A 22827-nucleotide genomic window follows, 5' to 3' on the forward strand; every position below is an offset into this window, starting at 1 on the left:
CGGGATGGACATCCCTTATCCGCAATTCCTCTTGCAAATTTATGCTATTTAATATAGAATCTTTAATACAAACTGCTTTGTAATAGGCACCTGTTATTTTACGTTTCATCGGAATCGGGGGTTCCGAGTCTCCATCTTTTATTCTGAATCCTCCTATACAACTGAATAATATTTTGTTAAAACCCCAATCTCCATCTTTTATTCTGAATCCTCCTATACAACTGAATAATATTTTGTTAAAACCCCAGTATCCATCTTTTATTCTGAATCCGCCTATACAGCTAAATGATATTTTATTAGATTTTCACATATTTTTAAACCGTTGTGTTGTGCACTTTTAATTTTACGTCTTGATTAGAAAGATATTTGGGATTTCTTATATCAAAACATGGACTTTGCCATTATTCTTGTCAAAGGGGTATCCATTTTGTTAACGCATTTCCTTCTTAAACCCTGAATGATTGCCGATGGTATTTTTAAAGAATCACCTTCGACCGGACGAAAACTCCTATTGGAGCGGGAGTATCATTTTGTGAACTCAATCAAGTTTCTATTCTGCTTTTCAGATGAAACATATCCTTGTAAAGTGATGTAGTAGTGAACAAGACAGAGAAATTACAGCTCTAACAAATACATGTCGTCAATAATATAAAAATGCTTTCTTTGTCCCCTTTCATAGAATTGCTACTATATCACCGATACAAGTCCAATATCTTTCTGCTCTTAAATCCTCACAACCGAGTATATAACAGGCAGAATTTATGAGTTAACAATTATTCGAAATCTCATCAGATTATCATAACCTTTCGAGACATAGACAAGAATCAGTATGTTTTTTTCCTGCAAATTGTATGAGGGAAACGAAAAATATCAAAACTTTTAGCACTCGGTTGGCTCTTGTCTTGTGACAACAGGTGTGGCCCCTAAAAGAACCCTATATATCCAAAGGCCATATGCGCCGAGCATACATCTGTATATTTCGAAGCATAAGAACCCTTGATAAAACTGCTTTCATATTCATAAAGTTGTTTAACGAAATCTATAATTATAAACAAAACAAAAAAAGGTTAAACTATAATGCTTTAACGTGTATGACGTCATATAGATGATTGATATGCTTCAGGAGCAGAAAATGTTTTTTTAAGAGTTCAATATATTCAAAATTATTAATATTTAATGTTTAAATAAAAATATTACTTCAAAGCAACAAAACTAAAAATTGAGTCATATTTCGTATTTTGGGGTTGGGGTGAAAGGGGGGGGGTATAGTCCTTTTTTGATTTCCTAATTACTGTTTATTCATGCACCTGTCTTAATATTGCCTGTTTGTACTTTATGAACAAAAAACCTGTACATCAGGACTGAATTAAATCTACTCCAAGACAATTAATTTTACGGACAGACAGACGGACATTACATAGTTCAAAATTTCCTTCTTTTTCTACGAAATCGATATTTTCACTGTAAAAATAAATTTTTCATACAAATTTATTGCAAAATCCGAGAAAATTTATGAATTCTTTAAGCTTTTTTAATATGTTCATTTTTATGGTTAGATTTCAATCATTGATCTTTAACCTCCTATTGTTTTAAATTTTGACCATAGAATTTTCTACGACCGGACGAAAATAATTGCTGAATAATTTACCTTTCCAAAAAAGTACAAATTAGCTGTAGGGTAGGGTGGTGCATTAATTTCAAAATTTTGATGGTATTGTCACTCCACTATATATATCACATGCAGAGTTTCCACTTCACCCGAGTACCCACCCCTTGTAACAATGCGCTGATGGAAAAACTCCATTATTGCAATATTTAAACGTGAAGCATGGGTATGAAAAAAATGTAGATCGTGGTTCCTGCTGGACACGGAAAATTCGATACATTGATTGATTGTTGTTTTACGTCCCATTCGAAAATTTTTCACGCATATAGAGATTCACCATATACATGTACCTGTGAAGAGTTCAAATTCAGACCTATACTCGGCACTCAGGGCTATTGAGCAGTGAGGGTTATTTATGATGTAAACGCCTTCCGTGACACGAGACCTCAGGTTTTAATGTCTCATCCGAAAAACCCGTGACTTTCACTTCTAATATCGGGGGCGCCTGGCAAAGGAACAGTCACTACCTATGTTTACGTCTTAGATTTGACGCTGCGCGGCGAACGACCCAGCTTCCCCATCACGAAGCGAACACTCTACCACTAGGCCAACGTGACCGGTTTCGATGCATCGAAGGAAATATTTCAGAAAACTCGGAACTTCTAATTGATCGATCTTCCTACATAGCTGAATATGTAACTGTTTATAACCTTCATTTATCAGATGTACTCACTGAATTTATTGTCCTTTTCATTGTTTTCTTCGACCAGGGGAGAGGGATAAAAATGATTCTTATGCAAAGTTACTGCTGATTCTGATGATTGTATGGATTTTGTAAAGATGTTGACAAAGAAGAAGGAAGAATTGCTCAGATCCATCGAAGTAAGCTAGCAAAAATAAGGCATATATCCCTTGAATCAGCAAGGCAAACGTTAAAATACGAGACTTAAGGTGTAATATCCCTCTGATAAGAGAGATACCGGTAACTTTCCAAGGAAATTATTCCATGCATTCCTATGAATTGTCTTACCAGAGTTTGATAATGAGGACCAAATTATAGTGAACTCATTCAAATCTGAATCATGTTACAAATATTGATTTCTATTTTCTATGGCCAATATTTTATTAATTACTTATAATAGTTTACCTAAAACATTTATACTCAGTTCCTTTAAACTGTAAAAATTGAGATATTTTTATCTCTTGGCATATAATTCTTTTAATTGTTACATAAACTGCAGAATTTTTATAACCAAATAATTAATATTTTTTCACTAGAAAATGAAGAACGATAACTCCTGTAGATTTTTTAATTTACAAGCACAGACAACAATGTGATATTCTGATTTAAAGAGCAACTCCTCATTATGTTTTCTAATGTGAATTAGATAGGTAAGATAGTAAATATTATTTTCATATATACCTCATATTCTTAATTTTATGGTGAGATAAAATAAATATTGATCTTTCTATTCATCATATCAAATTTTCTTCATATCATGATTAGACATAATATTCATTTCTGAAAAAGTAGGCAATGCTTCATACTTCAAACTATTTTCCATTTGAATCTAATGCCATTGTTGTTGATGAAAATCAATGTTGGGAATGTAAAAAAAAATGGTGAAATTTGGAGCAGAGGGATATTTCACCTTAAGCTGTCTTACAAATGTATATATAACATAAAGTACTCCGTTTCTGATGACGGGATCTTCAGTGCATGCTGCATTGCTCTCCCTGACCAGCATACAGACACCAATCCCGAATCATAAAAGTTGGATTTAGGTTCTGGAAAAACGCAAAGGGAAAGAAAAGGATTCTATTTAATAGTCATATTTCTTCTAAGAGGCACAAATTTTCTTCAAAAAAAAAAAGCCTGAGATGTTTTTGTTGAAGATCGACGGAAAAAAAATCTATTTCGAAAAAAAAATGTTACTTTCCTTGGAAATTGGGACAAGGGTTATGGGAATAAGGACGGCTTGTTTGATATTTGTACACAGAAGAGAGCAATTTCTTGGGTTTGTGAAGCTTGAGATTACGAATGCAGAAACAATCAGCAGTGCTTTACTGAACAGACTGGCTCAAAAGTGAGGATTTGACCTTGGAAGTATGCAAGGCCAGACAGGCCCGTAGCAACGGTTTTAAAAGTGGGGGCCAACTTCCCAAAAAATCTGTTAAGCAAAAAAAAAAAAATAAATAAATAAAATAAAATAAAATAAAATAAAATAAAATAAAATAAAATAAAATAAAATAAAATAAAATAAAATAAAATAAAATAAAATAAATAAATAAATAAATAAATAATAAATAAAAAAAAGAACAACAACAAAAAAAACCTTATTAACTGTCCAAATCCTGGAATTTGCCAGTGCTCGACCTTAGAGCAACAAAAAGTGGGGGGGGGGGGGGGGGGACCAGCATCTGAAGGAAAATTTACTACAGCAAAATATACTGACGGAAATTAATAAGGGAACGCATAATTATTGTTACTAAGATATGGAAGCTGATACAGAGTGTTCCACGACGGTGTGAGGAAATGAGGGAGGACACACCAGATGCTAAAATTTCACTTGGGATGCACATATTTAATGAAATATACTTGATCAAAATCCACTGACAATAAAGCAAATTTCACCATTAATACATGCGTTCCCTTATTTATTTCCATCAGTATACTATACTCAGAAAAAGTGCCCCCCCCCCCCCGCGTTCTATGGGCCAGTTTATGTAAGGCAGGGTTCTCCTTATAATAAGGATAAAGTTGTCCATCAGTGTACGAAAGTCCTCTTTTCAACGAGTCAATTTCCTGTGCTGCAGCATTTCTACATTTCACGAACCACCTTTTTATCTCGAGATCCAAATAATCAGGAAATGATGTCGTGCGTACATTTGTTGAAGTTTTTTTTAAAAATTGCCGTTACACTTTTTTTTTTGTTTTGTTATGTTTTGGTTTTTTTGCTATTACACGACTGTAGACTTTCAAATAAAGTTTACGATTATTACTAATTTTGGCGGATCCAGAGGGGAGGGGGGTTGGGTTGGAAACCACTGGATTTTTTTCCAGATGAGGAATAAAAGAAAAAAGAACGGGTTAAATATGTTTTCTAGAATAGCTTTTTCTTAAGTCTAGTATATATAAATGAATATAAACATGTTTCAAAACAGCTCTCTGCTCATATTCCGCTTGCTATATATAGAGTCTCACATATAATTTCCTTTCCTCCATGAATTTTACCTTCACTATCCATCCCTTTCAGTGTTTTTATTTATAAGTGGATGGTAGAAAATATTCTACTTATTTCAATATATGATAAATAACATGCTAGGTTAAATTTGTTATTAGATTCCGGCGATCTTTGGCTATATACCATCTTTCGGATCAGCTTTTGAAGGAACTGACTTAAATAAGTCAGGGAGAATGCATATAGCCACAGTAAATTATTTCTTTGTTTTACGTCCCCTGTAGGTGGGAAAATGCAGTTAAAAACAAACACTAGTTTTTTTTTTTCCAAATTCTCATTATTTTTTTCTAAATCTTGCAAATCCATTCAATTTTAAGCTACAGCACTTTTTGGAATATGTTTGTTTTTTATTCGGACTGGAGGATACATTTACAAAGAATTAAGGGAGCCTTTTCAAAGAAGTAAGGGACGTAAAACAAAGATATTATTTAACACGGCCTAAGATGATTTTTCTGTCCCTGTGTTTGAGAGTGTACGTGTGTGTAGGAGGAGCAATACTCTGGAACCCCCCCCCTTTCAAAATTGCTGGATCCGCCCCTGAAATATAATTTAAAGACATCATCTCAAACTTAGGGTAATATCAGAGAAGTAAGTATGAGATGCAGGCGTTATGGACGTAATTCATTTGCAAAATTTATTTATTTATAAGTATAGATAGAATAGATAGATATACGAACAAAGTGAAAATATCTTTATAGATTCCCTTTTCCTCTATGAAAAAAAAGAAAGAAAGAAAAGAGAAAAGAAAAGAGATTCGACTAACACTGTATTAAAATAATGCAAATGCACCACGCAGCAGTTATTATATAAGAGACATATAACTCATGTTTCAGTACCGAAACTAAAAGAATGGAAATCCCCGACTCGTGTACAACCCTATGCTTTCTTATTCGGTAATTCGCTCTGGCTTTTGAATTAAAGATATGAAACTAACAGTAAGTAAACATCATCTAAGGTCTGATCACACGTTCCTCGAATATCCGTTTTATATCTTTTCATATTATATGAAAAATTATTAATAATATCACTATCTTGTGATTTCTAAACTGTTTTCAAAGTGTCTTAAAAAGGAAATACACAAAAATTGTGATATTGGCAATTCAAGTGATTTCCAACAGGATTAGATAGGAAACTCCAGTACTTTGCATAAATGCCTGGTAAGGTATGTCAATTTCTTTGTATGGAAACTTGTTCAAGTAGCAATACTTCAGACAAATTCTTAGGGAAAACAGTAATATTGGAGAACATGTCGACTGACCTCAATTCGAATAAGTGCACATCTAATATATATGAATGAATGAATTTAATCTTTTAAGTATCTTTTGGGTCTAAGAGATTTAAATTCTCTGACCTAAAATGAAATGTCTTCAGAATTTTTTGGTATAATCGATACGATGTTTGAGTAGGCAGATAGCAAAGATTTTCACCGGGGCATGAAAAAAAAAATAATAAAAAAGAACTTGTGACGGGGAGGGAGCAGAAAACTTTGACAGGCTCTGCAACAAAAAAGGGGCCGCCCTTTGAATGAAAATTCCCACATTAATTGACAGCAAAAGATCAAAAAGTGTGTGTGTAAGGGGGGAGGGGTGCTGTTTACTATGGACATGTTTATAAAGTACGTTTTTATGCGCGATGAATTACAAGCACCAAGGTTTTTGTGTATAACTCTCCGTGGTCTGTAAACATTTTCCCCCGGAGATCTATACAGTTTTATACATGTAGAGTAGTTGTGAACACGTTCATCTGAAGCTGTTGAATTCAATTGATTTTTTTTTTATTTCAAAGTACTATACATAAAAAAGTATCTTCTTTTTTTTTTTTATAACTAACTGCTGTTTTCAGCGATTTTCAATTTTAATTTTAATCCATGTGATACCGTTTGCTCATTTTGCACAACGAAGTCTTTCTGACTCAAAAATCTTTTTACTCTTTTATCTTTCGTTTGGCTGAAATATCCTCAAAATAGTTTTCAAACATATCGATTCTTACAAGAACAAGAAAGACATATAGAGAGGCCATATGCGTTTTCACAAACCATGAAACTGAAGGGAGCTCAAACCCAGGAAATATAAATACATCTAGAAGGGTTCAATGACGAGCAAATAATGACAGCAACCAAAAAAATTCTCATGAGAAATTTTGTATACTTTGATTATTGATACTATTTAAAATGTGTGGCAGGAGGAGGGGGGGGGGTGCCGCCTTTGACTCTGCTAGTGGAAGCTAATTATAAGGTTAACTCAATTTTACATCTAAATATATTTAAAATTCATGAGCTTCTTTGCCCTCTGCATCCCCACCAGGGCTTCGCCCTAGACCCACTTTTGGTCTCAAAGAGGTCCCAGACCCCCCTCCCCCAAGACAGAAATTCCTAGGTCCGTCCTTAGTTGTGTAAAAACTCCTGGCACTTACAAATTCATGAAATCCAGTGGCGGATCCAGGAATTTCATAACGGGGAGGGGGGGGCGCAGTAGAAGGCAGGGGGTCTGGGGGCTGGATTGAAGCCCCCCCCCCCCCAGTTGGTCTAGGGCAAAGCCCTGGTGGGGGTATGGGGGAAGCCCTCGGAAGCTGACGAATTCTTACAAATAAGAAATGTTTTTTCCTTGATTTTAGGATAATGGACATATAAGTTCTACATACAAAAAATTCAAACGGGGGGGGGGGGGGCTGCGCCCGGCGCGCCGGCCCTGGATCCGCCTTTGAAATCTTAATATTTTCAGACTCACTTAATGGTAACCTAACAACAAAACTTTATGATAAACGTGATGACTGCAAACTTTATTTCTATTGTCAACTTCCCTTATAAACGTATGTAGCAATATAGCATTATCACCTGCATATTGAGTTTATGTCTGTCTCCCAGGTGATTCCTTCCAGCATGCTCTACCTAGGCAGGGATAGACATTAACTTTCAGATTTACTTGCCCTTCGGGCAAGTGATCTCAAACTTTGACTTGTCCGAACGCAAAACTTGGTTGCCCAAAATAAGGAAAGAACTTCAGAAGAAATTTTTTTATTACTGTAAATATTATGACGAAAAAATGTGACCAAATACACTACCGTCAATTTCGTAAGGTGAGGTACCTGAAAAAATTTCGATGCTGCGTTTGTACATAAATGTATACCACTGTCCTTGTAAATTTAACCTGTTAGCACATACTGCCATATAGCAATAACCCTCCGTTTTAATAAAATTCATATTTGTAAAAATTATTTTCGGTAGGATTCTTTTGTGAATCGTGATTTTCTGAGATAACTGTGAAACAACGCTGAAGAAAGATAGTTGCTACGTAACACACATCGATCTTTACCTTGATCAGGATACATCGTGTTAAACTGTACTTATATTCTGTAAGTGAATAAATAATCTAATTTCCAAATAAGAAGTTAACAAAAATGTTAGACGAACAGCATATTTACCAGGGGAAAAGAACGGAATAACGAATCCGATTTTCAAATGAAAGGTATAATCCAGAAATGCTGACAAGGAATTCCGAATACAAAAACAATGTCAGTCAGGTACCTGGCGGAAATCAAGTCTTCAATTTATTGTCTTTTATATAAATTAATGTAAACTAAATAAATATGTACATTTCTATGAGGAAAAAATCACTTGCCCGATCGGACAAGTACGTCGCAAGATTCACTTGCCCGAACTGAGAATTTACTTGTCCCGGGCAATCGGACAACCGTTAATGTCGATCCCTGCTAGGAACAATTTGTAAAACAGGGCAAGCTATTGACAAATAGAAAGACATAATAAGAAACAGAAGAATATCAATAGGTCTTTCCACCTTTCTGTGGAAAGACCTGATAACTAGTAAACTAATTGATGAAACAAGAATATCAAAAGTCTCGATTAAAGTCAACATTTTTGCAAATTCTATGGTCGATACAATGACCTTGTCAGCAAATACAAATCTATCGCAAGTTGAATTTTGACTGACGATTTTTTATACAATTTTCTCACTGGATTCTTTAGGATTTTTCTGTTTTTCCTGATCATGACAAGGAGCACACAGCGCACAGGGAATGGTTACTTTTCCATGGCACCTGATCCCACCTCTGCTGTTTTTAGAGGCGCAATGTTGGGCTAATATATCGTAATATATATTTGTGTATTCGTAGGGCTAACTATCAATTCCCCAGACTCTCGTTCTCGAGACTTTGCACGTTTCTGGGGAAAGCGAGACTACATCAATTATATACTAGTTCAACATAATCAATCCCTGTATTTTTTACTATTTCCATGATTACAACACATTAAATTTAATCAATCTTGGTAAATCAACTTGTTCCTGGTAGAAATTCAATGTTTAATACTTTTCAGTTTACTTTCAATAAATTATCTTTTTTCACAATCGACAGAGGGAAAATGAAGATAGATCAGTGTTTTTTTCAAGTACATGTATATTCCACATCACTATAATCAAGCCCAAACTCCTCTAAAAATCCATCATATCACATTTGAATGATCACCCACTCCTTTTTCAATTCCTGCATGTCCGTGTGATTGCTGTCTCTCACACATGTAAATAATTAAGTCCCTTTACGGGACTCTTTTAAATGGTCTTATGGCATATAGGATTTTTTCCTCTCCATCAGTTCCTCTATTATGTTAAAAATACCATATCGCTATTTAAATCTCTTCAAAAATGAATTCCTTAATGATAACTTAAACAGACTTCTAGTACATGTAAAAATACATGCGGATTGGTTGAAATAATTTTTTTAATAACTTGTTAGATCTACACCTTTTCATTATAAGTAAGTTTATACATAGCATAAGATTCTATAAATCACGCATATACATTAAAAGCCTTAAACATTCCATTTTCTCTTTCTGGGTCAACGATGGCCCAATGAAATGCTCCGAACTTACATGCACATCGTTCTTCAGTTCTAGCATGACTGTTGCATGGGCCAACATTGGACAAAACAAAAACAAACAAAATAAATAAAAATGAATAACAAACAAACAAACAAACAAACAAGCAAACAAAGAAATACAAGTGCTAACACTGGACCAACGTTGGTTCAATGTACTGTTCGTTAACAGTGGTTAAGGGTCCACCACAAACAACGGTTGGTGTAACCTCCCCCCCCCCCCCCCCCCCCGTTCTGAGATTTTTTTTTGACACGGTAACTTAGCAAATATACATGAATTCCTAGCCTGTCATACCAATACTTCGTTATTTGACATCATTTTCCTTTTTTGTTAGCTTTAGAGATTGCCCCTATACGGTATATAAAAATTCCATCCACAGACACCGGTTTCTCAGAAAAGGGGGGGGGGGTACAGCAACCGTTCGTCAGGTGCTTTTGTTCTATCAGGGTGCTTGTATTTGTTCATTTGCATTCATAATGACCTGTTATTTAATTTAATAATAAAAAGAGTTTAATACCCAATTCTTCTTTTCTGAAATTCTTTGTTCAAAGAATAAACACGGCGGCTCTATGTTTAGTGTTTGCAATTAGTCACACCCGCTTCTTTCAAAATGAAAGTAACCAAGGTATTTTTTTTTTATATTTTAGTCACATTCCTATCGAATCCAGTTGTTTTTTTTAAGTGTTTTTATTTGTAGCATGTTTTCATGTATTTTATGTTAATTACCTGCATTTAATAGTTTGTTGAGTTTTGATGCTTGTTTTATTTTATTTACCATACATAATCGGCATAATTGGGTAAATTGCTGCACCATAGGGCATAGTTATTTCGTTCACAGACAATTTCACTCCGAATCAAACGGACAAAAAACGTGAATTTATCCAGAAGAAATCAGATAATATTTTCTGAACTTAATCTAAATTATCAGTAGCCTATTACTATTTATTTTTAGTGTTATTTGTGAATGTGTAAAGCTGAAATACAGTTTAGATACAAACAGAATTCTCTTGGAATAGTGCGTACAGAAATTTAGATCACTTTTACATGTGCCTTTTGGCTTCATTTTTATTGTACTTTCATAGAATTGAATGATAGATGAGTTTACTATAACATTGCGTATCATATATCCTCTTACACATGTTAAAATATTCTGTGTAAGTTCATGATGCTATAAAAGATCCGGGGCTGAATGTGTTAGTGTGCGAAACACTCCACCAGCATGGGTGCTCATTTCCAAGAAATGGATCGAGGCAGCTGATTCTTGGAAATTGAAAGGATTGTCGTTTTACAATTACAATCGTGGAAGTTTAATTGAAATAAGGTCAACATATTTCAACTTCATCCTAGGCATCTTCTGACCAGACGTCAACTGTTCTGCAATTGTTGTAAGTGGTAGTTCGTATGAAAGATAAAAATTGTAGAATCTAGGTCTACACGAATAAACAAACATAACAAACCTTGTATACATTGATGACATATTGATCCAGGGGGTTTTAGTTTTTCCGAGTAATTTTACAGGATGTGCGTTTGCAAAGTGGGTGGGAACTTGTTAAAATAACATATCATGTGCTCATCTGAGCAATGAGCCATAGGCAGATATTATAATATAGGAATCCCCCTATTATCTTGACATGGTTTAGATAGTTTAGTATTAAGGGACGACACCTTTAGTCTTTCTTCATTACAGTGATATGACGATAAAGCGTGCAGTTGACACTGTGGTCTGTGACGATCAAGGTCTATGAGGGTTTGAAGCCTCAATCAATCACTAGTATAGAAACACCTCCATAGGAAACTCTATTTTATGGAACGGAAGATCTAACAAGGCATTGTTTAGAAACTGGTTCAAGTGTTATATTGAAGCATCCCAGGAAACAAATGTTTCCTGTATTTTGATATTGCATAAACGTGGTATCGAGGAATTTCCAAGCAGTTGCAGTGTTTACTGCTGTTGCATTGTTTTCATATGATAAGGACATAATTTGTAGTGATTTAGTTTTGGTGTTATTGTTTGAACTATGGAGGGTAGTTTTACTACTCTTCAATCTCCTCCTTGCTCTACTAGCATGTACAGTAATGGACAGCCAGTGTGTGAAATGTTATATAGCCAGGTCAAGGTAGAACCGGACACTCACTATCCATCTAATGGCTACAGTAGGCAGGCCATGAGACCAGACCATTTCTCAGACAGTTGCAGACAGAATCGCTATAATGGGCATAATCTTCGTATGGATTGCATGAGGCAGGACAGTTCATCTAACTTTTACTCAGATACCCAGAGCTCATGCTCCAAAATGTCCCCCCACTGTGGTGGCAGCCCCCCTGGCTATTCCTCTTATCCTGTTTATAATAACAATTCTATGCAAAGTCCTCTGTCATGTGCACTTGGAATGCAAAGACCAAGAAAGGTAGGGTGACAGCATTTTCTTTGGTGAATATAATGATTTCATATTTAGTTAATATACTTTGTAATTTACGTACACTACAGTAGACTTAATGTAAGTTTGCACTTTGAAAAAAAAAATAATGTAAATTATTTTTGTTTTTTGTTCCAACTTTTAAAAAAAAATTTTCCTATAAAATGTTGTGGTGGGTGTCAATTCATCGTTTAAGTATTTTTTTTTATAGTTAAGTGTGAGGAGATAACTGGTAGAGCATCTCTGATCAAGCAGGTGTTATCTGTATCTCTTGGGAATTGGGCAAAGGAATCAGCCTCTTAATTGCTTGTGTTGGATTAAATAGTTCTAGCATGTCTATATTTTAGACTTCATGACATGTTTTGGTTTTATCATTATAATATCATTTGTTTGACTGGGAAGAAAACTTTGTCGATAATACTGGAAATAAACTTAATACTAAATTAGGCTGTAAGGACATCTGTGTACAAGTGACGTTGATTTATTAATAACATTTGGAAATGTCACGACTGAAGGTGACACAGCTATTGAGGAGTTTCCTGTCTTGTTCTCTTTCTTCAAAGTACGCTGTTATTGTTGTAAACTTTCTTGTTTACAATTTTCTGAAAACTGATCCTTCAAACATAAATTTAAGATTTCTACAGATCTGCTTTCAAAGTATGTTTAAAACAATTAAGTTACCAGTAAATTATTTTTTTTTTTGGAGTATGAAACTTTGAAGTTAAGTAACAAAAATCAAAGTTCAAGTACATTGTAATAAGAATTATTAGTCTGTGATGTTGGTAAATATCTTGAAAATGAATGAGTTGTTTTGCTTGTTTGTTTGTCAGTAATTAAGTACTAGGTGAAAAGGATATTCTGTTTCTGGTGCCTCTTAACCCCCAAAGTAAACCCAGAGGTGACCTTATTATCAAGGTCAAAGAAGATAGGTCAAGGCCAGAACAATATAGGGCTGTGTTCAAGATCCTAGCAGATAGCCTTTGCCATAGCTGATAGGCTAGATATCTAGGTCGTATTGAACATCTGTATGAATTAACACTTGTTATGGCTAGGCTAGCTTTTCATTCAAGATCATAGCAGCTATGTAGACTCTATGATCTTAAGCAGCCCAGCTATGTAGATGCTATGCCTATTAAGCAGTATTGTGAATAAATTTGACCAGAAATTTAACATTTAAAACCTAGTATGATAGGAAGTGATACAAACTTGAAGAAATATTATTCAGATAACATCTAAAAAGGATACATGCAGTACTCATGAACCACATGCTTTTGAATACAAAATGATTTTTTGAAAATTGATGATCTAATGGTGGTTGAGTAGAATCTCCTTGTAAATTATTCAGCTACAGTTCTTTTATAGCCCTATAATTGTTAACTTATTGATGTTTGGTCCTTAAATGTAAATGAAGATAAAATCTATAGTCATTTTTACTTCACTAACTTTTGTTCGATATTTTTTCAATAAAATCTGGTGAATTGAACATTTTAAATTGGTGTGACAAAAAAATGATACCGTCAGATGTTACCTGTGATGCATTGTTTGCTCATATTGTCATCTAAACAGTGATCAGGAAAGATTCTCTTGCATAAGAAATGTTAAGTTATTGTTTCACAAGTTCAAATGAATACATGTATTTAAAAGCAAATTTACTTCAGTCATCAGATTGTAAATTTGTGTTATGTTAATTAGAAGTGTTAATTTTTTTCATTCACTCGTATACACTGTAACAAGAGGGAAGAGTAATGGGGATATTGACATATTTGTCTGATTAAGTCTGTGACTGTATAAATTACAGAAATTTATGTACTATTTAATACGTGGCCTCATTGTGTTAATGCTGTGCTGGATGACAGCTTTTTTTTTTGGTTGGAGACATTTTTTGGAAAGAAATATATGTTCTATGATATTAATTTAGAATGAGTGTTACCTGAAGCAGACATAAAGGTATAAAGGTCATACTAGCAGCTGCTAATTTTTGGCATGAGCTATTCATAATAAGAGAAGGTTTTTAACATAAATTAATTTTTAAAGCGACTTGAGCGTAGATTACTAGTGTCTGAATGTGAATTTGACAAAGCTGAAAATCTTAAAGCTCTATATGGCATTTTTAAGCTTAAAAAAAATACGAAATTGAGTATAGATATACATGATATATGTTATATATGTTAAAATTAAAATTTTCACCAATTTTGAAATTTTCTCTTTGTTCTTCCATCATGTCCATATTTGCCTATCTCTTCCTTGCTCTTCTGTCTAAATCTGTTAAATTGCTTGTGTTCGCTGATCTACTTGTTCTCATTGTTGTATTATTGAATAATGTAAATTATACTGGTAGTGTCACACGATCAAATTAAGGTGAAGTTATTCAAATCTTTATTATTTTTGTGGAGTCAGTAAATAAATTGGTTAATGTGTTAAATTTTTTATGTCTTTTGAATGCGATTGATATAATTGTGAAATTTACAGAAAAGTCCTATCTTTATATAAAGTAATAAAACAAATAAAAAGATCTTATTACTTTTAGTTATCTGAACTTATCAAAAATATGCCATGTAGCTTTAAAATTTATTTAAAATTTTTTCAAATGCAAAGGAAACACATCACATCATATACACTTTATAATTCTGCAATTATATCCTGATAGTTAATTGATCTTTCGGGTCAAAGATGTTTAAGGAGGGCCTGGGAGTAATATGGTTGACAGGCAGATTCATTCGGCAGTGGACAGGTAGCTCACTGGGAGAGCACTTGTTTAGAGTTCAGTTGGCTTGGAATCAGATTTGAATCTTAGTCTGGTCAATTGCATTTCCTCCCTGTTATCTAAGAAAGGCTCTCAGGTCATATTTGTTCAAGGAACTAGCTGTGATATTTTCATATCTGTATTAATACATGTTGACATTGTAGTGATTTTACAAATTTTTGTGATGAAAAAAATTTGTAACATTACATGTTTTATTTTAATTTTGTCATGGGAATATATACATGTATGTCTATAAATGAAGTTATCTGAGTGATCAAACGGACATGGAGAATATTCACCATGTTTACTGTCATCTTCGGTAGCCAAGGGTAACATTATTTGCTCCTCCTCTCTCTTCAAAATTTTTTGTTCACATTCTTTTGCTACACGAGGTTAGACAAGTTTTAATTGGTGGTGCCAACTCTGGCTGGAACCTTTGAAATGCATAATTCTGCATTCAACAAAAGTTGACTCAATCTGCCAAGGGTGAAAAGAGAAGAAGAGCGGATTGCTACTCTTGGCTAGCAAAGATGGTTCACTGTGTGATGTTTAATTATCTGTTAATCTTCCAAGACCAGACCTGTTTAAGTAGGTTGGACATTATACTGGTAATAGCGTGAATGATGGATGTACAATCTGATCACGATATCAAGGGAAAATTAAATTCCCTACTCTTATCCACTCTTCAGTACCCTTTACCTGGCAGGTGATTTCAAAGCAATTAGGCTAATATTTTACGCAGTACAAAATATATCTAACCAAATAACTTTAAAAGGTGATATTTAAATTCTGTGCCACTTTCATTATATTAAAATAACCATCTAGTTTTGGGAGTTTTGGCAATATACATACATTGGCACTCTCTACCAGTGGCTCTTACATTCACCTCTGTCATTGGCTAATATCACTATGACTAGTGCAATATAATAAATTTATTATAAGTCATTATAATTTTAAAAATTGTTAACACACCTGAGCTGAAAGCTCAAGTGAGCTTTTCTGATCACCCATTGTCCGTTCTCCGTCCGTCTGTTAAATGTTCACATTTTCAACTTCTTCTCAAGAACCACTGGACCAACTTTAACCAAAGTTGGAACAAAGCATCCTTGGGTGAAGGGGAGTTTAAATTATTAAAACGAAGGGCCAAGCCTCCTTACAAGGGGAGATAATCAAGAAAAGAAAAAAATAAGGTGGGATCATTAAAAAATCTTCTTCTCAACAATGCTCAAAAAGCACGGGGCCAGAAAAGCTGAAACTTATGTGAAAGCTTCCTGGGGTGAAGTAGATTCTAAATTGTTCATATCAAAGTTTTATGTTTAGGAAAAATTCTTTAAAAATCTTCCTCTCAAGAACCACAGGGCCAGAAAAATGAAACTTATATGGAAGCTTCCTGAGGTAGTGTAGTGCACTAGATTCTAAATTGTTCAAATTATAGCCCCCTGGGGAAGAGTGGGTGGCACATTAGGGAATCAAATTTTTACATTGAAATATATAGGAAAAATCTTTAAAAATTTTCTTCTCAAGAACCATGAGGCCAGAAAAGCTGAAACTTATATGGAAGCTTCCTGAAGTAGTGTAGATTCTAAATTGTCCAAATCATGACCCCAAGGGGTAGGATGGGGCCACAATAAGTATTACAAGGGGGGGGAAATCTTGTGTAGAACAACAGGGCCAAAGTTACTCAGGTGAGTATTGTGGCCCATGGTCCTCTTGTTTTAATACTTGTCTTGTAAGGTAGCTAGAATATACTCAGCGTGTGTAGAGCTATTGCTTTAACTTGGAAGAATCCTTTGAATATCATTTTTTTAATCTTTCAAAAAATCTTGACATGAGACCACCATTTGCAGAGGTGTATGAGAGGGAAACAAAATTTCTGTGTAGGAGATAGATACATTGGAAGACACGGTAATTTGCAGAATAGGTTAATCAAAACTGTACCCAAAATAGTTGTGCAACTTCACATACATATAGTATGTATGAGCTGGTAAACACTTTCAGGTACATGCATACACAGATTTAGAGGGGGGGTCGGGGAGGGGGGTTCCGGAACCCCTGGAATTTGCAGGGTTATTAAAGGTACAGGTAACTCTTGATACCTCGAAGTCCGCGGGACCGAGGAAAAACTTCGAGAGATCAAGAGTTCGAGAGATCAAGAGTCCGGAATTTTCCCAGTTTGTTGACAAGTTTTAAAATTAGTCTTACCGGATGTAATGATTTTCACGCAGTGCTAACCTTTTACACGTGGTTTTTATAAAACAACGATATTTTTTCGTAATTTAGATGAATTTTTCATTAAACTGAGTAAAGCAACAATGTATATCGTCATTTCATGTATATTTATTTAATCTTTGTAATATGGACATCATACTACCACTGGCGGATTTAAGGGGGGGCGTGGGGGGCGCACGCCCCCCCCTAAAATTTTCAAAGTATGATATGACTAATATCAATAATGCCATACTTTGGTATATACATGTAACAAACCAATACCACTATTTTTGTGCCTGGTTTTACTCTTAAAATACACAAAAACCCAGGAGCTTCCGGGGGCTTCGCCCCCTGGGCCCCCTCTATTCAAAGTATGATATGACTAGTATTAATAATGCCAAACTTTGGTACATATAAACTAACCAATACCCCTATTATTGTTAACTTTGACACTGACTCGAAATGAAAATTAAATTAGTGTTTCGTCTTTTAATCAATTACTACTTTTCACTGACACTGCGTCTCTAAATTATCGTAAGACAGTCGATGATAATCATTTTAATAGCATATAGGCAAAATATGATTAATTATAAATCAGTTATCACCTTGCAGCATAAGTGTCACCTGAATAAACATCCCGTTTCTCGAGACCCGCGTCTTCTGCCTGGAGCCATTTAAATCTCCAGGTAAAGGTGCTAATTATATAACCTTGTATACACATAGCCACTTCGAGGTATCGAGGGTAAATTCTAATAGAATATGCATAGTGGGACTGCATTTTGACTTCGAGGGATCAAGGGTTTCGAGAGATTAAGAGTTCGAGAAATCAAGAGTAAATTTGCTTAGTTATATAGGGGAAAAATTCGGGACCGGAGACTCACTTCGAGCGATCAAGAACTTCGAGAGCTTGAAGTTCAAGCCATCAAGAGTTACCTGTACATACTGAAGCAAATGAAAAAGGACTTTTTTTTTGCTTGTCAAGAAATTTTTGGGTTGGAATTTTTTTTTGACTGGGGTGGAACCCCCCCCCCCCCCCCGGAAAAAATTCCTGGATCCGCACCTGACATGTATGGGGATTTCATATAATTATGTATATGTTATTATACCTATTGCTGAAAATCAGTGATTTAAATATAATTTCAATATATTCTTGTAATCACTGCTCCTTACTTATAACCTGTAGACTTCCTCTTTAATGTATGCCACTTTTTTCAGAAAATGAAAAATAATTACATGGCCTTGTCTGTTGCATGCAGTTAAGATGCAATCATAACATACCATAAACATGTCTGTGTCATTCTGTGGCATGTAGAGGATATTTTTAAAATTTGCAAATATAAACACGTAATCAATCTAAGTCAGCATGAAACATGTTAATATTTGTGCATTTTATTATTTCTTCCCACACACAAAGGCTCTGCAAGACTTTTATTCGAGATTGATATTAGTGAATTGATTTGTCTTCTTAAAATATTTTATGGCCTTTAAAGTACCCCCACCCCACCCCCTCTTCAGTTTTACAATGGGGATTCTTTGTTCAAAATTTAGTATGGGTCCTTGGCAAGGTAATATAAAAGGGATAACATTTTGATTATTATTGTACAGGAAAACCGTTGTGAAATGCTTGATCTCCTAAAGAAAAGTAAGCATAGTAATTGTTTACAGTTCTGTGATCAATGTGCAGACTGCTATAATTATATTCACAAGTGGGACATGCTGAAAAATATTATATATTTATCAAGTGGAAAAACCAGTAAATCTGCATAATTGTTTTAAATTTTTCTGGTATTTTAAAAACAATTTACCTGAATTCTTAACAAATTCAAGAAAGGTTTTCTACAATTTCTTTTGTTTCTCATTGTTTATTAAGGACAGATGATACAAACAAAAAAATTAATGTCTGGATTTATATATATTTTAATTGTGATCTATTTTGGTTGTAAATATCAAATTTCTAGAATATTGAGAAATTGTAAACTTTCTATGATGTTCAGAATTCTATCTTTCTGTGATCAACCAAAATCGTAAATCAATATGTAAAATTTTTTATGTCCCAGGGGATATTTCAAGTATCTGTAATATATAGCAGCACACAACATCATTTTTTTTTATTTATAAGTAAAATATGCCAACCATTTAAATAGCCTTAAAAAGTTCAGGTTTCTTTATAGTATGGAGGTAATTTTGATATGTAGCATCAGTATTCAGTAAGTCTATTTTGAAGCATCAATCACTTTCTTAAAAACAAGGCAGTCAACCATTTAATATAAAAAATGTAATTCACTGATTCAGAAAAATAAAGCATAAGTTGCAATCCAATTTATTTTTATGTCCATTTAAACATCTTTTAATTAACCCATTTAAGCAATAACTGAAGAAAAGTAAGAGTTTGTAGGTTAATATCAATAGAAATATTATATCTGTTTAGTTTAATTTATGTAGTGTAAGTAGCTAGGGGGATGCAAGTCAACATAGGACAATAACAGTCATCACAGCACTGGGTGCAGGTCACATGATCTTTACAAGTGCAAATTAGTTTTCTGAATTTTGCTGTATGGTATCATGTTGATTTATGCAGTTAAAACTTTGTAATTCAGGGATATTGCCATATTGGTATACATTGCTGATTGCAGATCATAATTAAGGAAGATCTCTGTTGTCTTTTGTTCTACATGTAAATTTACATTTATGTAGATAATACAATTACAATTTTTTGGACAATAGCACAATGCAATATTATACAATCATTGCTGTTTTTGAGGTTACTATGAATATTGTACTCCTAAGGTGGCTAAATCATCGGGCTTGGTGAATATTGTACTCCTCAAGTGGCTAAATCAACGTATTGACCCAAAAAACAGCAGTTATTGATTTATTATATGATTAAATGATACAAACTCATTAAGCAGTTCATGCCATCTACTTGTTTACATTTGCAGAAATCCTAGCCAAATGCAATGAGAATATGGAATTTTTAAATTCTACTTGGAGTTAGTTGAAATGATGTCAGGCTCTTTTATAGGATCGATTTTGAAAAGGGCTGGGGGAGGGGGGTGGCATTATCATGGAAAACTGACAGCTGAAAAAAGACTAACTCTAAATCGAATTCTCTTAACTTTAAATTTTGTTTGTCCTTGTGTATATATATATATATTTTTATTTTAGTCATTTATTTTGTGATCCTCTCATATTCCAATGACAGAAATAAAACTGAACGAGGGGATAATAAAATATAACATACAGTATTTTGCTTTTCCAAGTGTAAATATTGAGTTGAGACTTGTTGTCTTTGTTAATATTTCCTTTTTTTTAAAATTAAATTGTTCTTTTTTAATCTTTTTAAATTTACTAAATTGAAGTTAAGAAAAAGCAAGAGACGTAATAGATGACAAAAGTTTAATTTTACAAAGACTGTGAGATGTGTTGGATGAAAATTCAATGTGGAATTTGGCCTTTGTATAAATGTAGTGTCAACACCTCCATTGGCAGATATTTTTTTTCTGGTTGAAAATATACAATGTTTATAGTAAAAGTGAATTCACATTAATGTTCATACGTATTAAATATATTTCATATTGTCCCAACAACAGCAATGGTATGGGCTTGGATTTCTTACATAAAACAGCTGAATACTGAAAATATTAATTAATTGACCCACAGTCTTATAGTCTGATATAGATAGGTACTTTCAAACAAATTTTTTAAAGAAATCGGAAGTCATCTCATTTATTTCTTTTTAGTTTTACTTTTTACCTGGGGTATTACTGGTGAAGTTCTTGGTTTTTTAAACCAAACCTGACTTTATTTTACTGGCACAATGGAAAGAAAAAATTTTTAATTCATTGGTCCTCATGAATATTTGTTGGGTTTCAGGCCGATGGACAGGCGTTAAGGTCGAACACTGTGCATAATCCTAGAGGGAACAGGATACATGAGATGACTACTCTGTCACAGGAATAGAAAGTCACGCAGTATCAAAGAATAAACTATTGTGTTAGTTTTTACTACTTGAGGATATTGTAGCTTTTCCTAGAAAAAAAATGGACTCTTGAACTTTCTCTATTTCGTGTTTAAACATTTATAGTTTTTAACTAGCGGGTGGTTACATAGGAAATTGTTTTGAGTGCTACTTCCTGCAGCATATTATTGATAAACAGAGATCTTATTCAATTTTTTTCTTCTCCTCATAAACTATAGACATGCAAGCTGAGGCAACAGATGTCATTATACAGAGAAATACTGAAATGTCTTTTTTAAGTTTTGATGTAATTTAGGAGCAGTATTATTTAAAGTATTTAGCATAAAAGAATCATGCTACTAAGTACTTGATAAATTTGCCAGTTTTCATGGTATACTCTATTGAAAGCAAATGAAAGTTTAAAGTGAAATATGGAGATTAAAGGAATTCAATTATGAATTTCTCTAACTGGATGTCTTACACTTAATTTAGTTGTCCCCTGCTTTTGCTATAGTAAGGGACTTTAAATCTCATTGGCTTGGCATTCTATCTGTCTGTGTGTCTGTCAGTCTGTCTGTCACAAAAAACTTTTGGTCATAACTTTTGAATGAGAAAAGATAGGGCTTTCATATTTAAGATATGTATTACCTATGACAGAACCTTTTCAAATATACTATGATTTTTTTCACTTTGAAGTTTGACCAACTTTATAAAATATGTAACATTGGTGATAACTTTTGAATGAGAGAAGATAGGGCATTCATCTTTCACATTTGCATTACCTGTTACAAGACCTTTCTGAATGTACCAGGTACTATGGTTTTTGACCCCGAGACTTAACCTCAAAGTGCTAGAGACAAGTCAGTTACAATATGCCATAAATAACTGCATCCGAACGAATAAGACATCAAAAGTGAGGAACCAAAATTCTTTGAATTTACCGGTACTTGTTATACATTGAAACTGCTAAAAATATAACTATTAAAACTGTTAATATTCTGGTAATTTTGTTGCAGATACCATGTAGTTATGCTGTTCAAGTGGCACATCCCAACCAAATAAAACCTAAGTGCTTTTCCTCCTTTTAAAATTCCCTCAGTTTGATCCAATAAGAGCTTTAAGTCCCCCAAATCAAATGTGTCAATAGGTCTGTCGGATGAGAGTCCTGTTTATCATGTTTGCAATCAGATTTCAAATCTATACTTTTTTTCTGTGATGTGTAAGATGCTCATCAGTGATGTTTCCTGTTACAGTTTAACACATCATTTCTTAATTTCTCAACTTCCTCTTTTTTTTTTTTTTGTGTTTTGTTTTTAGCTCTTCTGGTCAGAGACCAAAAGAGCTGTGATAGTAAGGTGTAAGTCATCTGTCTGTCTGTCTTAGTCTGTCTGTATACAATTTTTCAAAATGCTATTCCTCCTACAGTTTTGGTCTGAATTCAATATAACTTGGGACACAAGTAGACTATACTAAGATACATAATTCTATTTATTGGGTTTTGATTTCCTTGAACAGTGTTGCCATGGTTACTAAAAATAGAAATTTAAGTGAAATACCTTCAAAAGCCTACTCCTCCTACAGTTTTGGCCTGATTTCAAAATAACTTAGCACACAAATAGGCTATACTAAGATAATAATTCTTTTATCAGTTTTGGGTTTCCATGAGTGGTGTTGACAATGGTTATTAAAAATAGAAAATTAAAGAAATACTTTCAAACACCTACTCCTCCTACAGTTTTGGTCTGATTTCAATATAACTTAGCAC

At 33.9% G+C, this 22827-nt stretch overlaps 1 protein-coding gene across 1 annotated transcript in view; it reads left to right on the plus strand.

Moving 5' to 3' along the window:
* Positions 1–11343: 11343 nt before the first annotated feature.
* LOC133191302 (signal transducer and activator of transcription 5A-like) overlaps positions 11344–22827 on the plus strand; it is a 32758-nt gene continuing 21274 nt past the window's right edge. The window contains exon 1 of the mRNA XM_061327053.1: positions 11344–12144. Within this exon, the coding sequence (XP_061183037.1) occupies positions 11755–12144 (390 nt within the window). The 5' untranslated portion in view covers positions 11344–11754. The remainder of the gene's footprint in view (positions 12145–22827) is intronic.

Source organism: Saccostrea echinata, unplaced genomic scaffold (genome assembly GCF_033153115.1).
Source record: "Saccostrea echinata isolate AGI-Se365-2 ecotype Australia unplaced genomic scaffold, CSIRO_AGI_Sech_v1 ptg000023l, whole genome shotgun sequence".
Classification (NCBI taxonomy): Eukaryota; Metazoa; Mollusca; class Bivalvia; order Ostreida; family Ostreidae; genus Saccostrea; species Saccostrea echinata.